Source organism: Etheostoma spectabile, unplaced genomic scaffold, assembly GCF_008692095.1.
Source record: "Etheostoma spectabile isolate EspeVRDwgs_2016 unplaced genomic scaffold, UIUC_Espe_1.0 scaffold00018881, whole genome shotgun sequence".
In the NCBI taxonomy this organism is placed as follows: domain Eukaryota; kingdom Metazoa; phylum Chordata; class Actinopteri; order Perciformes; family Percidae; genus Etheostoma; species Etheostoma spectabile.
Window position 1 is genome coordinate 9653 of NW_022604540.1, and position 10621 is coordinate 20273.

At 41.6% G+C, this 10621-nt stretch overlaps 1 protein-coding gene across 2 annotated transcripts; it reads right to left on the reverse strand.

Moving 5' to 3' along the window:
• Nucleotides 1-3787: 3787 nt before the first annotated feature.
• On the reverse strand, nt 3788-5627 carry LOC116683074 (uncharacterized). Of its 2 annotated transcripts, XM_032509817.1 has the most exons (5): nt 5273-5627; nt 5113-5158; nt 4876-5026; nt 4661-4792; nt 3788-3805 (listed from the first exon to the last, which is right to left on the reverse strand). In XM_032509817.1, exons 1-4 carry the CDS (start codon nt 5570-5572, stop codon nt 4663-4665), a joined length of 627 nt encoding a protein of 208 aa, XP_032365708.1. In that variant the 5' UTR covers nt 5573-5627; the 3' UTR covers nt 3788-3805; nt 4661-4662. The 2 variants fall into 2 exon arrangements, 1 of the variants encoding a protein (XP_032365708.1); XR_004330523.1 differs by lacking the exon at nt 5113-5158 and having other exon boundaries at nt 5273-5284.
• Nucleotides 5628-10621: the final 4994 nt, after the last annotated feature.

Here is a 10621-nt window from a genome sequence, read left to right on the forward strand (position 1 = left end):
AGACTGGAACGTGGGACTGCCGGGATTAGATAAAGTAGCGGGAAACTCCGGTTATTGGTCAAATTTGTAGAAAAGTTGCAATGATTGGGGGTCACACAAAAAGTCTCTGTGATTGGTTGAATTTGTGTGAATTGTATATTGCAACATTGCAAAATGCTGGAGGGACTGAAACACGTACAGTTGTGTTCAGAATAATAGCAGTGTTTTAAAAAAAGTGAATAATGCTCAAAATCAAAAATTAGCATGTCGAGCCATTTACCACTGCTTAAAAATGTTGCGGCACTTACTGTACTTAGAAGGCTGCAACTAAATTTAAAAAAATAAACCTTCAAATAAACTACTGGTTTCTACTGTGCTGTACTTAAACTGGCAACATCAAGGTAGTGCATCATGGTAGGCATTAGGCAACATAACATTAAACATGTATAGTGCATGAATTGAACAGTCGTTTCCCACAAATTATTCAGTGCAAAAACTTGTGCTGGGCAAGAAGTCAATGTTGTGATATTTATCTATTAACATCAATGTATTAAATCTGAAGTAGAAGAGGCAAACACTGTTATCTCAAATCTTGGGTAGAAGAGGCAAATGATTTGTAAAGAGGAGGCGGAAAAAACAAAAAAACTTCCCCAACTCATCTCAACAAACAGTCCATTCTGAGTGATTCACTCATTGAACAAATCATTCTTCAGCGTCAGTAGACACCCTTTCAGTGGTTTGTTGTCCTCAAGACACATCACACTTTTTTGGATAAATGTGAATGTAAGCTCGAGATTCTTTGGGTACTGTGGGTCTAGTGCATGGACGTAGCCGTGATCTGTCAGCAGAGGTGGGTAGAGTAGCCAAAATTGTACTCAAGTAAAAGTACTGTTACTTCAGAATAATATGACTCAAGTAAAAGTAAAAGTAGTCATCCAAATAATTACTTGAGTAAGAGTAAAAAAGTGCTTGAAGAAAAAACTACTCAAGTAGTGAGTAACTGTTGAGTAACGTCTGATTTATTTCTTAACACAAGCATCAATCAGACCAACAAAAATACAAAATAATCATATTTAGGCAAATTATAGCTCATCCAATCAATATAATAAATTTAAATGTATTTATTAATTACAAAATAGCTTACTTGAGAGACTTGTCACATCAAATTTGGATGGATACTGCATGTGCAAAACATACTGTATGTGACCTAAAAGACAAAGATCCACCTCTCCACAGCAGAAACTAAAACCACGGCTACGTTTCCTCAGGTTAGATGTTGAGTTGTTGAACGCTCACATGTCCGTTTGTTTTGGTCGACGATAACGTAGCTGCTGTTTCCACTTTTCCTAAAAGGTAACCATGCTTTCACTATGAGGCCGGGGGGGGGTCCTCCTGGTCTGCATTGCCTTGGCGACATTTGATTCTGACGTCTTTGCTTAGCTACGACTGTAAAGCTAACCTATCGCGCTGCTGCATAGACATATAAAGAGATACGTCTTTATGTGTCTATGCGCTGCTGAAGCGAGTATGATCACGTGACCGCACAACGACGTGTGATTGGTTAAGCACAGTCACGTTGTAGAGCCTTCAGCGGAAGACTCTCTCTCTCTGTCAAAATAAAACATTAAAATGAGGATTGAGGTACGCTGGGGTAAAAACAATGACGCATAGTAACGAGTAACGAGCTCATTGTAGCCCAATGTAGCGGAGTAAGAGTACAGTTTATTTTTTACTAATCTACTCAAGTAAAAGTAAAAGTATAGTGAATTAAAACTACTCCTAGAAGTACAATTTTTTCAAAAATTTACTCAAGTAAATGTAACGGAGTAAATGTAACTCGTTACTACCCACCTCTGCTGCTGAGCTACATCTCCAGTGATTGAAATATCACTGAATAAAAGAAGAAACCTGGGTAAACATGTAATGTTAATGTTGTATATGGCTTCAAAACCTGTAAATGCAACTGCGGTGGCTGGAAATCAAACCTGGGCAAAATGCTTGCACTGCTATGGTATAAATCATAGTCGAAAAGTAACACACCTGTTGCCTTTCTGCTGGACAATACAATGTTCACTGCAAACGTGGTAACACAGACTGAAGCAATTCTGGGACATGGATGCACACAAATGAAAAGATAAAGGAGAGAGGAGCTCAGTGTGTCAAAGGAAGTTCCCCGGCAGTCTAAAACTATCACAGTGTAATTAAGAAAGACAGGGTAAAGAGAGGAGCCTGCACTGTAAGAAAAAATTCCGTAAATTAACAGAAAAAGTACTGGCAGCTCATTACCGGGACTTTCTACCGTAATTAAATAACGGTGTTCCTCCAGTAAAAAAACGGAACATTTACTGTTATTTAATGGTATTCCTACAGTAAAAAAACGGAACATATACTGTTATTTAATGGTGTTCCTACAGTTAAAAAACAGAACATATACTGTTATTTAATGGTGTTCCTACAGTTAAAAAACAGAACATTTACTGTTATTTAATGGTGTTCCTACAGTTAAAAAACAGAACATTTTCTGTGAATCATACATAAATCTGTAAAATAACAGCAAATGTACTGGCAGCTCATTACCTGGACTTTGTCCTGTAATTAAAAGGTTTAACTACAGTAAATGAAAAACATTTTTGGTATTACTTACAGAAATACAAATGCAACTTTTCTGTTACTTGATGGTGCACTTTATTTTGGTAATACATTTTGGTAAAACATCTTAAATCTGTGATGAAAAAAAGATTTTATTTAACTCATCTTTCAAAATTCTTTAAAAATACAAAAAGGACTAAAGCATTACCCAAAGAGAAATAAAAAAATTAAATAACTTTAAACAACATTAACACAATTTGTCACACTGTACACAAGGTGGGTGTGATGAACACAGGATGAATTAAAGCAGAACACAGAGTAATAAAACATCCAACACGTTCTCACTCTCATCTCATAAGATATGGACGTTTGGTCAGTTGTTACTGGCATTAAAAGTATATATATATATACATATATGCTAAAGTTCCGTGACACCCGGTAATAACAGGACGGTTAAGGACACACACGGGACTTGAACCCCGGTCTCTTGAATGAAGGTCCTGTGTTTGACACATCCACCCCCCCGACCAACCTCCCTACGACAAATTCCCCATTGCATACTACTCGCTAGATGCTGCTCTCCCCGGTACGTTCCTCACACGCCAAAGGACGCCTTTTTTGTTGCATCAGACGCGGAAAGCCACTGGCCAAACTTCCGTATTTTACGCCATCGGAGTGAGAAAGCGTTGGCTGTAACATAAGTCATTTTTCACTAAAGGCTTTACAATGATAGTAAGTCCATTTTGAATTTAAAAATGTAGCGGTTTACATTTTAAGAACATCTCAGACAGGGTATGAACATCCTTTCTACAACATAACTATAATTTATTTAACATTAGTTAAATAACAAGAATGTGACAGACAAACCAAACAATGAATATGCATTTCATTCTAAAACCATGTGACATGTCTTCCTCTAGTTTTCCTTGTTCCAGGGCAAATAAGTCCATGTCAGTAGAGGGCAGTAGAGAGCAAAAGTCTGTATTCAGAGTACAAAAGCGTAGATGCACAGGAACAGATGTTTGCACGTTTCTGAGGATCTCTCTGAAAACTTGAAAGAAGCTTGTAAATAGCCTTTAAAGGCCGGGGAAAATAAAGTGTAGTCGGCTGAAATGTCCTCATATTTGCAAAATGGTCCTTATTTAAAAAAAGTTAATAATACCATGGTTGTCCTCCGTAAAGATGGGTGTCCACAGACACACATCACTCTCCTTCTCTGTTTGAGATGCTTCTTCTGCTGGAAAACAAAAATAGAATGACTTATTACTGTGCATTTTTTCGACTATCAAAGTTCTTTTAATAAGTTTTTGTAATGAGGGTCCACCAAGATTTTGGGGCATTTTCAGCCTTTATTTTGACAGGACAGCAGAAGACATGAAAGGGGAGAGAGGGGAATGGCATGGAGCAAAAGGCCGCAGGTCGGAGTCAAACCCGCGTCCACCACATCAGAGTAAACCTCTTTATATGGTCGCCCGCTCTACCAACTGAGCTATTCGGGCGCTTGGGCCTCCCAAGTTTAGACGCAGATGTTGGTGCAGATGGGTCTTGCGCTCTAGGAGGTACAAAGTAAATTTTTCATATAGCAATTTTGCAAATTATAAAAATTATAAGTGCCATCTAATAACCAATTGACGCCAAATTTGGCACAGAGCCTCAATGGCCCATGCGGAACAGCTGTGCTAACTTTTATTTAAGTCAGAATAAATTCTGCGAAGATTCCTCTTGTAGATCACCAACAACAGTTGTGCAGCAGTGTTAAACCCTGAAACACACAGCTCAGATCAGCGGTTACTTGCAGCTCTGCTACAGCAGCAGATAACCTTTAACGTTACCTGCCGGTCACATCGTCTCTAAACAGTCTGCTCAGGGAAGTCCTGCTCAGATCAACAAATGTTAGAGTCCGGCAGCTGCTCACTCTGTTTGTTATAGGACGCACACCGAGCAGATTAATACGCTCACAGATCCAATCTTTGCAGATGTTACCGCTTGGTGTTTGGCTAGATCCAAGACTTTGTTCAAGGCCTTAATTTGAGATAATCAAATTTACTTTTAAGACCCCGCGGCTACCCTGAACAAAGGTGTGTGCAATTACCTTTAAATCTTCCACGGATTCTTGAAGTCATTAAGGTCCGACAGGAATCGAAGCAGTTTTGGAGGGACGTTGTACTGTTTCCCCCGCTTTTCTGCTTTCGTGCCCCGTTCTGGGTTTATCCCCAGCAGGCACCTGTGGCATACAAACATGTCTAAATTGAAAATGCAAAAATAAATAATACTATAAAACGGACAAAAATGATGGTGAAAACTTACCTCTGGATGAACTCCAGAGTCAGGGCTGCTCCCGTTGGATACTTTATATTCAGCACATAATACAGGCTGAACATATAGCTCACAGCAACTAGTGGACAGCCGATTATGTTAACTGGGACTTCATCCACTGACATCTTGTATCTTCCTTCATCTGTAAACATAAATAACATACATCTTTCAATTAAACAAATACACAACACCTCCCAATATTTTTAGAGTAGACATGCATTTCCTTACCCATAACTATGATGCACGGGGTGCTTGGCAGCCCTGCTAAGGCATCCTGTGAGAGAGGTGAAGACAGAGTAGGCATAGGGAAATTAGTGAGGGGACATATTTGTTGGGCTAAATCATAATTTACTAAATTAAGGAATTGATGTTTTGCAGCAGAACTTACTTCTTCATTTATTAAAAGCACCTTTTGCTCCTCTGAGAGGTACTTCACTAGACCCTGGAGGAGTTTCAATGGGTCTGTAGTAACTCCTGTGATTCCCTTGCTACCAAGAAACTCAGTGATGATCTCGCCCTTCTCCTGAATTTGGTTCAGCAATTTGGTTTGGACAGGAAATCCCATTAGTTTCTCTGTGTGGTCGAGCAGATGGGTGGTGTCGAAGAGGTAAGGCCATTCTTCCAGGACTTTGATAATATTTTCCTCACTATTCAGAGTGATGCGCTGGGCATAATATGTTTCAGACATCAGTCTTTTAATGTCACTCTGAGGGAGAAGGTTTTCTTTAAAGGCATCTTGTAGCATTTTCGTTTTACCCTCATTGCTGTTAAAGTCATTCAGTGACTCAGGTTGCCATTGAGTACAACCATAACGGTCAGAAGCTCTGCATTTTTTCTTGGGCCTCTCATCATGGGATGTGCTAAAAGCATACTGTCTTCTGACATTCTCAACCCTGTTCTCCATTTGCATTACAAGGGATGCAAAACCTTGACCCACAACATTTATGCCACATTTGTCCAAGAAGGAATCAGGATATCTCTCAACCAGCTGTTGTGCAACCTGCTTCAACTTGCTTCTGCCTGGTCTGGTGTCAGTAGCCATCATGTCTTCCATGATGATCCGGATCATGTGTCTTCTGTCTTTTGGTAGTGGTCTCTTCTTCTCCTTCAGTGCATTCATCAACGTAACTGGGAACTTCTGCCATGGGATTTGAAACTTCTGTGGAGGTGTCACAGTTGGTGTGACAGTCGGCGTCGCCACCAGATGCTCGTTTAGCGCCACAGTCGGCATTGCCACCAGATGCTCGTTCAAATTTGAATCATTTGAAGCACCGGACACAACCAAGGTGCTCTGAGATGCTAGGGAGGAACAGGAACAATCAAAAATGTGAATTTCAAAAAAAGAGAATGAGACACTTACAAAGAGCTGAATGTACTGTCATGTGTCATGGGTGTGTGTGTGGGTGTGTGTGTGTGTGTTTAAATGTCTAATCAAGCCCATTACCTACCTGAGGAGAATGCATGTATCAGCCGCCTGGACTGTATTAACGACAAAATCCCATCCAAGTCAGCTGCTGTTAAAAATGTGCAGTCTTCCAGATTTTTAACTCCAATATCTGTCAACTTTGTGACAAGAGTCTCTGTTTGCTCCTCTTCCAGTGAAGGCAGTGTGCTTCTGATCTTCTCCCTTACAGGTTCCATGGTGGACTGTGTTTAAGAGTAACCAGCAGTCTGCCACCTCTATGGTAGTGTCTAAGTTGGGTGTAATCAAGAAGCCCATCAAGTCTTTGGCAAATAAAAGTACCACCTTCTCCCTCTACTTCAAAAACACCAAGATCTGGATCAAGATTCGCTCTTTTCTGTCGAAGCAAAAGAAGCACAGTCTTTTGTTGTTTCACTACAATGCATGCAATAAGCCCGAGAGTTAACTCTCCACCCTCGCAGCTCAAAATAACAAGCATGTCATTTGCATAGCATGTGCCTCGTACAGTAATTTTGTCTGTCACTACCGCATTTGATGGCGAGACATCAAACACTTTTAGCGCTTCCTTAACCTGACTATCATACAATTCTGGGTAAAACCTTGTACAGTCAGACATGATAACTCAGGGAAAACACATTACCCATGCTTTGGTAGGCTTGCAGCAACTGATGCCTCTCTGAAAGGGATTTTGTGATGTTTCTGAAGTTCTTACTTGCCCGAATACACCTCTTAAAGTAGCTGTGCTTGCTCTCAAATCGCATAGTCCATATGCGAATTAAGGGTCCAAACTTTAATGTGAGATCTGAATAATGTAAAAGGTAATGATGTTTGGGTCGAAGCTTTTTAAGTGGGAAGAGTACATGCCTTGTTTCTACGTACTCTTCAATGAGGACCTTCATGTAGGCAGCCTGTGATTGTGACAGTGTAGGAGCACACACAAGCTCAACCACCTGCTTGAGTAGCAATACAAGTTGCCAAACTTCCTCCTTAGGGTCTCTAATCTTGTCATGTAACAGTACTGGCAAGAACCGAAGAAGCCACCAGTTTTGGGCAGCATGTCCCCCAAGTTTGGTCCCATTGTTATGCAGAACATTAGCCTTATTCTGACTCTCACCTCTTGTTTTGCCTTCAAGTTTAGGGAATTAACCCGCTACCGGCCCTTTAAATTTATTGTAGTTTGAGATACACTTTGACCCAGAACAGGAAGTCGGCCATTTTAGTTTCAGCAGGCAGCCTTATTTTTGTTGAAGGGACTCACTTATTTCATCTGCTGCCATCCTTCTTTTGTTTATGCCTCGTCTGTAAGTACTAGTTTAACACAGATCATACAACAATATCTGGGCATTATTTTTGCGATGAATGTTTTACCAAGCCATATTTTTGTAAATTGGTAACTTGTAGTATCAACCACACGTATTAGCTTAACTGCATGCTATGTTGACCGTATACTTAAAATACTATACAACTGATGTACTGTTAGCAGCTACGTAGAGTTTATATTACAGTTTAAACTTTGTGCATCTTGCTTATTGTATATTTTTGTTTATGTTCTACAGTTTCACTCCTATTCATACTGTATATGACGGTGACGCCAAATAAATCACCAGGAGCTTGGACGCTATATCCTGACTCCCGTATTCATTTGAATGGAGTTTGGCTTAATGCTGAATTGTGTACACGTACACACACAAGGAGAGCAGCATAGTGAAAAGACGAGTACGCAGCTGGCTAAACATGCTACAGCAGTAGATCGCAGTGAGTAAACAAAACATAACTGTCATGGATGACATGGATTTCCAAGACCCTAAAGAAACTCAGGGCTCAAACCATGGAGCATCAGTTCATAGTTCCCAGCATTCACGATCCTCACGATCCTCACGATTATCACGATCATCAGTGGGTGTTGCAGCTGCACGAGCAAGAGCAAAAGCAGAGGCTGCAAGAGCCCGTGTTGAATTTGCAGACAGGGAGATTGCTATTAAAGTTGAAAAGCAAGACTAGAGGCTAATTTGGAAGCTCTGCATCTTGAAAAGGAGGCTGCAGCTGCTTCGGCCGAGGCACAAATATTGGAGGCAGCAGCAGAACAAGAAGGTGAAGATTTTCACAGTGGAAAAAGCTACCAAGCGTCAGGACAAGGCGCACAGGAACGCGTGGCTGATTATGTAAAAGATCAAGCTACACGTCTGAGCCAGCAATCTAAATCAGCCTTACACTTCCAACATGAGCAACAAGCAATGCACCCCGTTGGATTTCCCTTTCAACATTCTCTGAATGCTATGGAGGAAGATGGTAACCAGCATGTTGAAGGTGGTGCCTGCCCCTTACCACTTAACCCACAACAATGGTCAGAGAAACCCCAGACCACACAAATACGTCGCAACCCGCAGGCATTGGTCCAGCTGCAAGGGAGAACTCTCCCTCAGGTGAAAAAAGAGACATTACGAACCAATAACATATTGCATGAAATGCCCAGGTTAAATGTCCCTCAGTATTCAAATAGTTCCCCTGTTCGACAGCCAGAGTCTTCAGTTATGTTGGATATGGCAAAGTATCTAGCACGCAAAGAGCTTGTCAGCACCGGCTTATCACATTTTGATGACCGCCCAGAAACGTATAGAGCTTGGAAGTCATCTTTTCTCAACACAATAAGGGATTTGGACCTTACAGCTGGAGAACAGTTGGACTTGCTATCAAAATGGCTCGGTAATGAGTCAGCAGAATACGTCAGGTGTTTGAGGGCAGTTCACATAAGCAACCCACAAGCAGCTCTAAAAATGACTTGGGAAAGGCTTGATGAGTGTTATAGTGCTCCAGAGGTCATAGAAAGTGCTCTCTTTAAGAAGCTTGACAATTTTCCAAAGATCACAAATAAGGACAACCACAAGTTAAGAGAACTAGGGGATCTTTTAATGGAGCTACTCTCAGCTAAGGAAGATGGCTATCTACCAGGCTTGGCTTACTTGGACACCGCCCGCGGCATTAGCCCTATTGTGGAGAAGCTGCCATATGGCTTACAGGAGAAATGGATTTCTCAGGGCTCAAAGTATAAGGAGGAGTATCATGTTTCTTACCCTCCGTTTTCTTTCTTTACCTATTTCATATGCCACCAGGCTAAAACAAGAAACGACCCGAGCTTTGCACTTCCAGGCAACAGCTCTCCTCGGAGTGAGAAACCTTTTTTAAAGCGTGTAAACTTCAGAGCTCCAGTGTCAGTGCATAAAACTAATGTTTTCCCTGTTGCAGCGCAGAACAAAACAGCACCTAATGATGATGTAGCTAAGCACTGTCCCATCCACAACAAGCCTCATCCACTCAGGAAATGCCGTGGCTTCAGATTGAAACCAATTGAGGAACGGAAAGCCTACCTGAAAGAGCAGGGGATCTGCTTTAAGTGCTGCTCTTCATCTTCACATCTCGCTCGTAACTGCAAAGCTGCATTGAAGTGTGACGAATGCAACAGTGATCATCACCTTACAGCTCTACATCCTGGTCCACCTCCATGGACACTCAGTACCTCCAACTCCCCATCAGAGGACGGCGGGGAGGAGGAAAAAGAGGATGCCTCGTCAACACCTGCTGTGAACTCTCTGTGCACCGAGGTTTGTGGCAGCACCGTTACAGCAAAGTCATGCTCCAAGATTTGCCTTGTCAAGGTCTATCCTAAAGGGCATCAAGAGAATGCTGTCAAGATGTATGCTATGCTTGATGACCAGAGCAACAGATCTTTAGCCAGGTCAGAGTTTTTTGATTTGTTCGGTATCCAAAGTCATACGCTTCCCTACACTTTGAAGACATGTGCCGGCATGAGAGAAAGTTCAGGCAGGAGAGCGTCTGGCTATCAGATTGAAGCACTAAATGGTGGAGTTAGTCTTACACTTCCGACACTGATTGAATGCAATGACATACCAGACAACCGTGAAGAAATCCCGACACCTAAGGCTGCTCTCTATCAACCCCACCTCAAGAGCCTTGCTGCTGAGATTCCAGCTCTAGATAACGAAGCCCACATCCTTCTTCTTCTTGGGAGAGACATTCTTAGAGCCAACAAGGTGAGGAAGCAGATCAACGGTCCTGGTAACACACCCTTTGCTCAGAAGCTAGACCTAGGATGGGTCTTGGTGGGTGATGTATGCTTAGGGAATGTCCATAAGCCCATGGTTAGCACTTATAAGACAAGCATCCTAGAAGATGGAAGACCTACTTTGTTTAGACCGTGCACAAGTCATGTCCACCTTAAAGAAAAGGTCAATCCCAGTTCATTGTATGGGTTCTCTCATGAACGATGGAATAGTAACAAGGTTGAGGATTCCCTCG